This window comes from Macrotis lagotis, chromosome 5 (assembly GCF_037893015.1).
Source record: "Macrotis lagotis isolate mMagLag1 chromosome 5, bilby.v1.9.chrom.fasta, whole genome shotgun sequence".
Taxonomy (NCBI): Eukaryota; Metazoa; Chordata; class Mammalia; order Peramelemorphia; family Peramelidae; genus Macrotis; species Macrotis lagotis.
In genome coordinates this window covers 13,902,771-13,915,564 of record NC_133662.1, presented here as the reverse complement: position 1 = coordinate 13,915,564, position 12,794 = coordinate 13,902,771, and the positions used below count along the sequence as shown (strand labels likewise).

Sequence of the window (12,794 nt, the reverse complement as noted above, 5' to 3'; positions counted from 1 at the left end):
GTTTCTTTTCTTGTCTCCATATGACTACTGTTAATAGCTCCCCAGGGAAGATCATGAAGACCCAGGGTTCATTTCTACTCTTAACTTTGCTTAGTTCTCTCTCTTTGACCTTTGTGTCCAAAGCTCCTGTACAACTATTCCTTTTCCCTAAATCTCTCCAGTAAAAAGGTGTGACTTTGGTCCTCAATAAGAGGCAATCATTCATCCTCAGTGGGATGTGAATAGGTTGGCAAGCACCCAGGCACAGATGTCCTCAATGTTCTTAAGAAATGTTTTGGTTGGCATGGCCAAAACCTTCCCTATAACTTCATCAAGTTAATTATATTCTTCTGATCAACCCTCCACTACTCAATGCTTCCTTATCTTTCATCTACATTTTCTTTTTGTTCTGTCTAATCAGAAGTAGTTCTTAGTGACAGTAAGAAACTAAAAGTTTAACATGATTTCTCTAGAGGTATTTAATATAGCTGATCAAATTTTCTTATGCTAATTTACCATGACAGACACTAAGCTGTATAGCCTTTGATCAATCAAATAGAGAGTTGAAGAGAATTTGAATAAAGATTGTCTCTACTTTTTCAGAGTTTATACTATTAAATCTGACTTGGGAAGATTAAATATGGTTAAGATACAGAGTTCAGGACATTACAGAGTTAAGACATTACAGAGTTAGGACATAAAGTAGGTTGGCTTCAGGAAGAATCATGATAGGTCTCAGAAAGTGATCTGAAAAGCAGCAAAAGGTTAGGGCAGGGGACATGAAGTGTGGTTTTTAATAAGCAAGGTGAGAAATGGTCAGTTGTTTCTGTCTTGTCTGCCTACAAGATTATCATGAAGATACTACACATCTCATTTGTTGACAGCAGTCTTTATAGCTAATATTTCATAGAGAGAGAAAAAATGGGACATGGAAACCATTAATTGTCTCACTAGATTTCTGACCAGAAGACATCTAAGAGATCATAGTGAGAATAATTATAATTTGCTCTTTGATTTGAAGAGGACCAATGAAGTGATGATTGGATTTAAGTGAGGCAGAGTTGTACAAAACTATCAGCCTCTCAGAATCATCAAAGTCTAGTGTCAGGACAAAAGTCAAGACAACTGGCAATGGCCCAGGATGCTATGAATTACCATGGTGCCTTTGATGTCTGACAAAGTTCTAAGTGCCTCACAGTGCTGCCTTCATGGCCATTGAAATAAATTGTTTTCTTCTACTCATTCTGCTTGGGAAAGTCTCCAGAATAATTATAACAGTGGTGGTAGATATATGGATCTGTGATTATGAGGAAGATGGGAACTTTTTCTACACCATGCAGATCAGAAATACCTCAGTAAGCTATGTTTTAGAAAGCTGAAAGCTTAAGTCCATGGTCACATAGCAAGTCTATACTAGCAGTAGATCCTAAACTCAGGCCTATCTATTTACCCATGATCCAGTGACACTGGCCTCCTAACTGTTCTACAAGACATTCTATCTCTCACTTTCTCTCTGGCTGTCCCCCATGTTATCTCCAACTGCAGATTCTAAACTTCTTTCGAGTTCCAACTAAAATCTTACTTTCTACAGAAAGATTCTCAACCTCTCTAATTCTAGTGCCTTCTCTCTGTTAATTATTTTCTACTTATCTTGTATATACCCTGTATATGACTTGCTTTGTATTTATGTTATTTGCACATTGTCTCCCCACCTATTCAATTGCAAGCTCCCTGAGGAGCTTGTCCCTTTTTGTATCATTAGTTCTTAACATAGCACCTAGCACAAAGTAGGGGTTTAATAAAGGTTTATTAAATTAATAATTAATATTTATATAATTCTTTAAGGCTTACAACTTCCAGTTAACTGAGATAGCAGCATGAAAGTTGTAAAGGTACCCAGCTTGCCAACCCACAAGGCAGCAAATATCTGAAAGATACCATGGGGTCTCTTTCAGAGAAAAACACAAGAAAACTCCTCCAGTCCAGAATCTCAGATGAAGAGTACTTGAAGTCAGCAAGAGGAGACTTCTCTCAGGGAGTCAGCTCAAGTCCTAGTGAACAGGTCTGGAGTTGGTGAGCAGTGGAAGAAATAAATGATCCCAGACTCAGCCCAGACTCAGAAAGCAGCTTGGGGCAGATCCTATCACAATGGATCACTGTGCAATAATTCAGGGTCCACATGGGGAGTCATCAGAGCATTAGCAAGAGGCCTGAATCCAAGGTGATTGTAAGCCTTTGACTGGATCTTATCAACTATAGCAGGAGATGAGCTACCTCTTGATTAGGGATTAGAAAGGAGAAAAAGGAAGAGATGTGTTACTGTCCCTGAGGCCTGCAGTGGATCACCAGAAGTCTGAATCAGAAAATAGAAAAGAGGCAGAAAGTGGGGCTTAGTCCTAGCCAGCCCAATCATAACAACAGTAGCAGTGGCATCAAGACTGTAGAGACCCAGCCCAACCTATCCAAGAGTTCTAGAGGGGATGGAACATGGCCCAGTCCACGAACACAGAGTAAAGGGAAAAAAATGAGTAAACAGAAGAAAAAAAATGAACATGATGAAAAATACTATAGCTTAAGAGAAAACCAAGAGGTAAACTCAAGAGAAATTAATAACTTCAGAGCAAGTAGGAACAGATGTTCAGAGGGGGAAGAAATGGCCACAAGAATAATTGGCAGAAATGAAGCAAGAAATAGAGTTAAATTAAAAGTGAAGTGAGCAATAACAGAACAATTGATTCAATAAGTACAGCATTATAAAGGAAAACAATTGAGAAAGACTATGATTAATCCAATGACCAATCAAATCCAAAAAACTGATAAAGAATCACATTTCCTAACTCTGCAGAGAGGTTGTAGAATGAGACGCACATTTTCAGAGGAGACCAATGTGTAGATTTATGTAGTTTAACTTTGTTGTTACAAGTCAAGTCTTTTAGAGGTGAAGGGAAACTATAATAGTGAGAGGAAAAATAATGATCAGTGATCCTGATACCAAAACAATAAAAAATAAGCAAACAATGAAACATTTTAAAAATACACAGAAGAGATCAGAAAGAAGTTCAGAAGGGCACTTAGATAAGTAGGACAATGTTGAATTACTCTTTTAAATTTAATATACATACTTTAAAGAAAAGTTATGACTAATAGATATTGATATACGATCGATAGAAAAACAGAGTTCTACTTAACTTATAGAGCAAGTAGGTGGTACATGGATGGATAGAGTACTGAACTTAGAATCAAGAAGATTTATCTTCATGAATTCAAAACTGACGTCAGACACTTACTAGCTGCGTAGGCGAGTTCTTTAACCCTCTTTGCCTCAGTTTCCTCATAAGTAAAATAAGTTGGAAAAGGAAATGACAAACCACTTCAATACCTTTGCCAGGAAAAAATGAGATCACAAACAGTCACACATGACTGAGAAATAACTGAACAACATCTTAACTTGTGGGTTACCTTGAAGAGTAGTAGAAATATGTTACTCAGATGCTTCACTTTTTGCTGTAGAGAATTCCCTTTAATTTTGGCTTAAAATCACAGAAACTTAGTTCACACATCTTATTTTATAAAAAAACTAAGGGTAGAGGGGCAGCTAGGTGGTGCAGTGGATAGAGCACTGGCCCTGGAGTCAAGAGTACCTGAGTTCAAATCTGACCTCAGACACTTAATAATTACCTAGCTGTGTGGCCTTGGGCAAGACACTTAACCCCATGGCCTTGCAAAAAAAAAACCTTAAAAAAATAAATAAAAAACTAAGGCTAGAGAAGGGAAGGTCAGGTGGCATGTAAATAACAGAGCTGGGTCTTCTGAGGAAGACATGTCACCTGAGACACATTTGGTTCTTTTGGCCTTTCCCCTTTGAAATTCTCTTTCCTGAGAGCCAAGAGAAAGGAGACAGAGAAGGAAGACAGTGGAGACAAGGAAATCCTTCCATTCACATTTTCACACTCTTCTTCTTCCTCCTCCTCCTCATCAGTTGTGTCCTTTTCTCTCCTTTCTCTTCTCTCCCACCCTTGGGACAAAGGAGACCTTTCCTGGTTCTGGGCTTCTTCTTGCCCTAGTTTCTTCTCTAGCCTCTGGGGTTCAGAAGCATGTGGGTGGAGTGGCCTGGAGGGACAACAGTCTCAGACCACACCTCTCCAGTGGGCACACTCTTTTTTAGCTTTGTGCTAGCACTGCAGAAGAGAGCCCAAAATAGACTTTGTGGCTTCCTCTAGCAACTTCCACCAGACCTGGCACTAGAGAACCATTTGAAGAGAGTTAACTACTAAGCATATTCCTCTTATACCCCATTGGGCATACTCCAAAGGAACCAAAAAGCTCCAGTATAAGAGTTAGGAAAAGGATTTCCTTGGGAAGTGTCCCTGTAGATGTTATCTTATCTTTAATACTTCAGAGACCTGTTCAGTGTGATGGCTGGAGAGGTTGCTCAGCTGTCATTGTAGCTCATCTTTTGTGCTCTTCTTCCCAGAGGGTATCAAGTCCATTGTTCTCAGAAAAATCACTGGTTTCATTACTGGAATAACATATTAAATTTAGTATGGGCCTTCCAAACAACATGGTCCAAACAGCAAAAGTGTCTGCTCTACAAGAAAAGACCTAGTTGGACTCAGCTTGACTCACAAACATGTTTCCCATAGTATCTTTCTCATTGTAGTATACAGTCTCCAGGACTTATATACATATTGTGTCCTTTCATTCATGGTCCTTCTTTCTGGAATTTTCTCCTCTGTCCTCCCTTTTATCCATCTATCACTACTCAAAGCAAGTTCCCCTCTCCCATGAAAACTTCCTTAATTTATCTTACCCTATCAGAACTCCTATAATCTATACCATACATTTATTTACTCTCATAGGGTTTAGTCATTATACCATGTATATAAGTCTTCCCAACTTGAAGATAAGGAAAGATGTAATGCCTTTTTTCTGAATACATCACATTATCTAAATTGCATCTGGGCACATGGACCATTAGAATGTAAACTTCTAGAGAACAGGGAAGGTTTCATTTTTATGATTGTGTCTCCCAGGCTTAGAATACTGACTGCCACATTATAGCTAATTTTTGATTGATTAATTCTCCTTTTTAATTGATTTACTGTTTGAGAAAAGGCATCCCATGAATATTTATTGACCCTACTCCTAAAACATATAATCTTGTGATCATATGATTGATTGATAATATTCCAGATACTTTACCCTCATACTGTTGTAACCAAGGAACTTACAAAATGACAATTTAAAAAAAAACTAAGATATATATTTTAGAAGACAGAACTGAATTCCACATACTGAATTTAGTAACATAATCACAAAATCAAAGAAAATCAAATATTAGACATTGCAGATTGGAGTTCTACTAAGATTCTACCATGCTAAAAGACTGCTCAGAAAAGATTCGTTTTAACACAACTTCTTAGAAATGGATTCTCTAAGCTTAAATCCACTAAAAGTAATATGGGAAAACTACATTTACCAACACTGGTCTAGAATTCCCATCTAAATGTACTCATATCATATGGTTAGGGTATTTCAGGACAAAATATATTTATTACATTGTATCAACATAGAAGAATAAAAATATAAGCTGTTAATATTGCATTTAACTAATATAAATTATTTATGATGTTTTAAACCACTTAACTAAAAATGCACAAAATATAATAAAACATTTGTTTCATTTTTTTCTAGATTTTCTGAAGCAAAGGCGTTAGGAGAAAGTATAAATGAAGTAAGAAGTAAAATTGGTAAGAAAGTTATTATGTTCTGTCAGGCTGTTTTTTAATAGACCTTTTTCATGTTGAAAAATAAAGTCATGATGTACTCAAAAATGAACATTACCTTAGTTTTTTGAGTGCTCTTGCTGAGGTAGGGAGATTTATGAGGGCTTTTGTAGCACCATGAATATTACATACCCTTCTCAGTTTTCAGACAGCAGATGCATCAACAATCTTATTTCCTGTGCCCTAGGACCCTCACTCAACTTAAGCTTTATGTAGTAAAAATTTGATTTTAAATCATCTGCCTTAGAGCTTTTGCATGAAATGGGTTTAATTTCTTTCCAGTGTTTTCAAATAGGAGCTTCATTGCTCATAATTTTATCCTTACAATCCAAAAATTATTTTTATTAAATATTTTCAAGTACTTTGCAAGCATTTTTATAGTATCCCAGAGCTGCTGCAACTTGCTGCCCAGGGCAGGTTTTTCAGACACTCTTGGCACATGAAGGTGGTGGGCATTGCTCAGGGCCATCAGTAGCTCAGTGGTAGAATCAGAGCCAGAAAAAAAAAAAAAAGAAAAAGCATTCCTAACTGTCTGGTAACACAAATTGCTGACTCAGAATTCTTCATCCTTGAACTAAATGTCATTAGAAAGCATGAATAAAGTGAATCTAAAGGCAACCCTGATAAAAGCATACTGTTATATCTTATTTTTTACAAAGAGGAAAATGCTATCTTTCATACAGAATGAATACAACAGAGATATATTCATCGACAGACTTGAAAAAGGGAAATTTTTCTCTCCATCACCTATTATCCATGGTATCCATATGCTTCAGACTAGTGTTAGTAGTCCACTATGGATTTGACTGCTGTTTATTCCCTAAGTTTCTGCTATCCCACAAGGAAAGGGAGAACTCAACATAGGCTAAATGATCCTGTCCTTTAGATTTCTCCATGGAACAAAAGCCCTACAAAGCAAAACAGTTGCCTTGCTCTAACTTTGCTAGGAAACCCCAAGAACACATTGAATTAATTTGGTTCTGTGAAGCATGAAATTCATATTCTTTTTCCTGACTCTGAGGCATCAAAGCTTGCAACTATGGATGAGCCATATGATGGCAACTAAACTCCCTCATTGGTCTCTAAGCCCCAAGGTAGTCAGAGAAATGCTATGCGAAAAGACATTCCATTGCTGGAGACCTAGGACAGATTTAGACCAACCAAAGCTATCAGAGGGGTACCAGAGAGGGAAGTGGAATGGATGTCAAGGAAAGATAAGCTGAACTTTTGTTGGACCAGGTCCTAGACCTTAAGCTATTGTGGCTCATTCAAGAGGAAAGGAGTCCTTTCAAGGGCTAATTTGACACAAAATAAGCCTCAATCTCTTTGAACTTCATATGAGTATATAGAGATTTCATGGCTACCAGGTACTTCTATGATGGCTCCAGCTTGTCCAAAACTCTCCTAGCTTATGGGAGAGGAAATGGTCTTTTTTAAGGTAATAATGAAGAAATGGGAATAATACTTGATCATCTTATCCTACAGGGTTGTTGTGGATAAAACTAAGATGATATGTATGAAATTGCAAAGTATAATACCAAATACCAATGTGAGGTGTAATTTTAAAAAATTGATCAAGATTTGGTTCTTGAAGGACTAACAATAAAACATACCATCTGCCTCCAAAGAAAGAATTTACATTTTTTTGAGTACTGGCCAAAACATGCTATTTTTCACTTTCTTTTATTTATCATCTTATAAAAAAATAACTAATATGGGAGTGTTTTATATGATTTCACATGTAACCAATATCTTATTGCTTACTGTTTTTGAGGGGTTTAGGTGGGGAAAGGGGAACAAGGGAAGAGGAATAGAATTGAGAACTCAAAACTTTAAAAAAATCTTTAAAAAAATTTAACATACAATTGGGGGAAAGTAAAATATATTAAAAGATATGGTTATTTGAGAAGTCCAGCAAACTGTAAATCATAAGTCTTTTAATTTTCAAATTAAGTGTATTATTTAATGAAATGTATTATTATATGAGGCCAGTTAGGTGGGGGTGGGGAGAGGGGAAAGGAGTTCTGAGTATAGTGGCTTAAAGACATATTCTCTAGGATTCAAGAGTATGCTCTAGTTTGCTGGGACATAAAAGGACAAATTCTCCTTAATATAGACAAATGATGCAATTAGTTTTGCTAATGTGATAACTTAAGAGTTACATTAATGTTGAACTTAATGATATGCTCCATAAGCAGAGAGTAACTAGTGATTTCAGTTAATGAAGCATTGTACTAATGGAGCCAAGACCACAATGTGTTTCACTCTGTTCCCAGTCATTCTGTATTGTCCAACCATTGTGCTACTGATCACAGAAGGGTCCAGGTAAACCAATGTAGGTGAAGTAGTATTATCCCACTTCCATCTCTGAAGAAAAAGGCAAAACTATTTAACGTGTGATCTATCGAAGAAAGTAAGACCATATATTTATCACTGAGTTATATCAAAGGGGACATATGTATATAGAATTCCAGGGTATCATTGAAAAGTTATTTATGCCATTTCTGGGTATATTTTTCCTAAGGAAAAATTAAATAAAATGGTATTTGCTATCCCAAAAGAGTCATCTTTTCCCTTTAGTTGAATCATTTAATTCTCTAAAGGAACTGAGAGGAAGGACTCGATGGCCATATGGGAGGAGTGGCAGACCATTGGCAGAATTGTTTTAATGTGTGCCTTTATTCCTGGAGACAGTTTTTAGGGAGGTAAGATTGCTGTGCGTGGGATGGTGACTCAGCTCCGGGCTGGGATGGCGACACATCCTGTCTCTAAGTCCTGCAGAGAGCAGGAAGAATGCCAAAGAGTTTACAGTGTGAGCAGGCCTGTGTCACTGGCATTGTCAAAGGAAATGAAATCTGCTTTTCTCAACCATGCAAAGATTACATCAGATCAATCAAACATATTTAGGATTCAAGTTGCTAACACTGTTTTAGCTCAGTTGATTTTTTCCTTGAAATTGCCATCTAGTTTTACTGCCCTTTTAGAGTCTTTCCCAGGCTCCATGAGAGATAGTGTTTGAGTTGTGAATAAAACTAATCTTTGTAATCGTAGTCGTCTCACAGAAAAGTCTGTTTTGATATGACCAACTGTTTTGTGCATATTCACATACATGCCTTCTCATAATCATCCAAATTAAGAGTTCCAGAGAAGTCAATCTGGCAAGGGAAAGGAAGGCTTCATGAGTAATGATGTAGGGGTGTTGGGGTAGAATAAATTATCCCCATTTAGTTTCACTGACATGGGTTCTACCATCAGTATTTCTATCAGTGGCAATAATGTATTTCGCAACAATTAGGTAAAGCTGTTAGGTAGCAATATTGTTAAGTCTTAGAATCAGAAATATCCTCAGAGACTATCCAGGCTAGGCTATACCTGAACAAGAATATCTTTCCAACATATTCCAAAGTGGTCATCTAGCTTTTGTTTAAAATTGTCCTATATGGTATAGCTCACTCCCTGACAATGCAGCCAATTCCTCTTTGGAAGAACACATTGTTAGGAAGCTTGTTTACATTAAACCTAAGTCTGCCTCTTTGCAACTTTGAGTCATTACTCCTAGTTCTGTCCTTTGGGGACAAATAAAACAAGTCTAATCCCTCTTTCATATAACAACCCCGCAAATATTTAGAGCTAGTTATCATGACCTTCTTCCTGAGCATTCTCTTCCCAAGTCTGAACGTACCCAGTTGCTTTGATCAACAGTTATCTGGTATGATCTCAAGACCTTGCACCATCCTGGTGGCCCTCTTTTGGATGAGTGAGAGCAACTAATAACTAAGAGGAAAATTATAAAACCAAGCAAGACTCCATAAGGGGTAAATTGTCTCTGACTTGGATTATAAGCTTCAAAACTGGGAAAAGAAAACCAATCCCAAACTGTAAAAAAAACAAAACAAAACTTTTTTCTTTCATTTTTTTTTCCTGTAACATTGGAATTTGGAAAAATACCTCCCCAGGCCTGGGGCCTTCATCATTAAGATTTATTGATGTGTCAAATGGATGTACATTTGTGTTTTTTCCTTAGTTAGCTTGAACCTTCTTTAAAATTAATTTTCCTTCATATCCTTTGCAAGTTTGCTTTTATTCAATATCATGTCATAATGATTATGACCAGAAGCCATCTGAATGGCTTATGGTAAGGCATACAAAGCCACATACAGCCCCATATTCATCTCTTGCACTTAAAAGAGAATGTGAAAAGAAAAGGAGGTTTAGGTGAGTGACTTTCAGGCAGTGGGTCATGGGGTATCCATGCCTTAGTGGGGTCAGCATGAGTCAAGGATCTTGGGTTGAAAATTTGTCAGTTCACTTTAAATGAATTCCTACTTCTTAATCTTCCAACTGTTAGAATTTCAAATCACCAGCTACATAGGAAAAATCCTTTCCCATCAACCTAAATCCTCCTGTAGCTTGGATCAGTTATACCTCTGTCAGGGGCTCTTTTCTCTACCTTCTACCATGACTTCTGAAACTTGCATTGTATTGTTAACAAACTCCCCACTATTCTTGATCAATTATTTTCATTCTCGTCCATAACCTGGTAACAGTAAAGGTTGTCTTTTCTCCAAAAGTATCATCTCTGTTGTCACTCCCTCCAGTGATGACCACTCCTTGCTTCATTTGATCCATCACATGAAGCCAGCCAAAGGAGTCAATATACTTCCTTGCCCAATGCTGTCACTTCTAGGATCTCATTTTGCTATTTTACTGCTCATTTTTTTTTCCTCTTCCTGTGAAGTTCTCCTCATTTGATCACTAACCTAATGACTGTTTTCAATTATATAAAATTGTATCATGTACAGAGGACACAAAACAATTGCTTTTCATTTTTACACAGAGGCAAAAATTAAAGAATTAATTTAAACTGTGTTAGGAAACTATTGATTTAAAAAAAGTCTTTTCAAAAGGTGATGAACCTCTGACACTAGCTAAAAGACAATTTAGAGACTGCATCTCTAGAAAGCTACCATTATATCTAGGAAGATTTAGCTATTGATCCTAAAGTAAAGAAGGAAGCAGCTGATGGACCAAGATACCTTCAGTTTTTCTTCTTGCACTGCATTTGTTTAGGTTGTCATTTGCTTTCCAGAAAATTGGGTGTCACTGATATTGTAGAACTTTCACCAAGCTATTTATTGTACTAGCATGACCTCATGTAAAGTTTTATGCATTCATGGAACTGATAAAATATTTTGGTGTCACTGTGTGGAGATCAGGTTAAAAAAAAACATGATTGAATGAAAGCTTAAGGTATCTTAAGGAGTATCTTAAGATAAGTGAGAAGAATATTAATTGGTCAAAGGGTACATTTATAAAGAGCCTTAAAACCAGGAGTAAAATATATCAAAGTAGACAAAAACAACCTGGAGAATTATAGATTGTTGGAACTAGAAGAAACTTTAGAAAATTTCTAACAATCTCATTAAGAATGAGAAAAATGGGACCCAGAGAAACCATGTGACTTTGTTCAATATTCCACAACTGGTTGGTGCCCAAACCAGGACTGAAATTCCATTCTCCTGACTTGAAGTTGCTTATTCATTCCACTATACCTTACTGAATAAAGTTCACTTGGCATCAGGTACAATTCAGATAAAGACAAAACTAAATGAGATCTCAGGTGACTAGAGAGCGATTATAATGTGAATCTGTATAAGACTGGGCATTTCCTAAGTTAGAACTAATAAAAATCAGGCCACAGCATTAATTGCAACAAACCAGTTTTAAGTCATGACTTATGCCTTTAACTCATTTACATGTATTGGTTTGTCCCAGCCGATCTCCACAGCCCCCCAAAAAGAAAAACTACTTGCAAACAAAATTCTAGGGTTATCTGTTTTAGAATTGCCCTGAGTCTAGTTAGTCACTTTAGGAGGTACTTTAACTTTCCAATGGATAATTCAGTTACCACGGGGAATTTTTTTTTTTTTTAAAGAGAGACAAGTGTGTGGTAGATAGTGTTATTCTTGCCACAGATAAGGCCACAGGAAGCAGGCTTTGGCTTTGTCCAGGTTGTTCTCACATAAAACTGAGCCTTAGTTACCTACCTACCATGACAAACGTGATGACAGCTATCGGAGACAGATCAATCCAGTGAAACTAACCTATCAAATCACCCATTGCAGTTTCCCAAAGAAACGTTACCTTCTTCTTTTGGCAAATTGAATTAAAATATGCAAAGAGAGAATTGTTATGTAGCAAAGGGAAATTGGGATTTTCCTAGTGGTGAGTAGAGGGGCCCACAGAGGCATAGAACTATATTTAGTTTTAATGAAATTCTTTAAAATCAAATTCTTCTACCCTATATCATAGAGCCAGTTCAGACCTGTAGGTGACTACATATATATTCCAAGCAAATTCTAGGGGAAATGTATAAAGAAAGAAAATTTAGAAAAATTTCTTCTCTTGGCATGGTGCTTTCCATCCAAGGATTTCAAAGCACTTTGCCAACATATACTGTTATCTAGAGAATAGAATAACCCAGAAGAAAAGTGTTAGCTTCTATATAATACATGAAATCCCTAGATAACGTAAAAAGGGGATAGATGGAAGTATATTTTAATGTAATTCATCATTGCCAAAAGCCATTTAGGCACTGTTATAGAAATAAGTTATCTTTAACCACCAGTGGCAAAAAGCTGTGGGTTTCTTTTTAATCTTCCTGAATTACCTAGGGTGGGGGAGAGGTAAGAGAATTTAGCTATAGTTTTCTTCCAATTCTTGGAATTTTGTTGTTTTTACCTTGATTATGAGGAAGAATAATTGAGGTGTCCTTTGTGTTGCCTGAGGGACAGATTTTGTCAATGGTGGGAAGAATGTTAGGTGACCACAATTAGCAATCATCTTGCTACTCTCATTGTGCATTTTCCTTAGACATCAAATGAGTCCAGCGACTGTAAACCACAGCTAACCCAAGGAGTGTGTGACTACTCCTACTCAACAGGATATATTCCCCTAGGGTGGGGACAGCCTCAGTTTATTGCTGGTATCATACAGTAAGAAACATGACACTGACTAGAAACTTGCTCT

At 36.9% G+C, this 12,794-nt stretch overlaps 1 protein-coding gene across 3 annotated transcripts in view; it reads left to right on the top strand.

Annotated features, from left to right (window-relative positions):
- Window positions 1-12,794, top strand: part of KIF6 (kinesin family member 6) — a 392,900-nt gene that overhangs the window by 262,007 nt on the left and 118,099 nt on the right. For all 3 annotated transcript variants that reach the window (XM_074236853.1, XM_074236852.1, XM_074236851.1), the window contains one exon: window positions 5,674-5,729. In XM_074236853.1, the coding sequence (XP_074092954.1) occupies window positions 5,674-5,729 (56 nt within the window). The remainder of the gene's footprint in view (window positions 1-5,673; window positions 5,730-12,794) is intronic.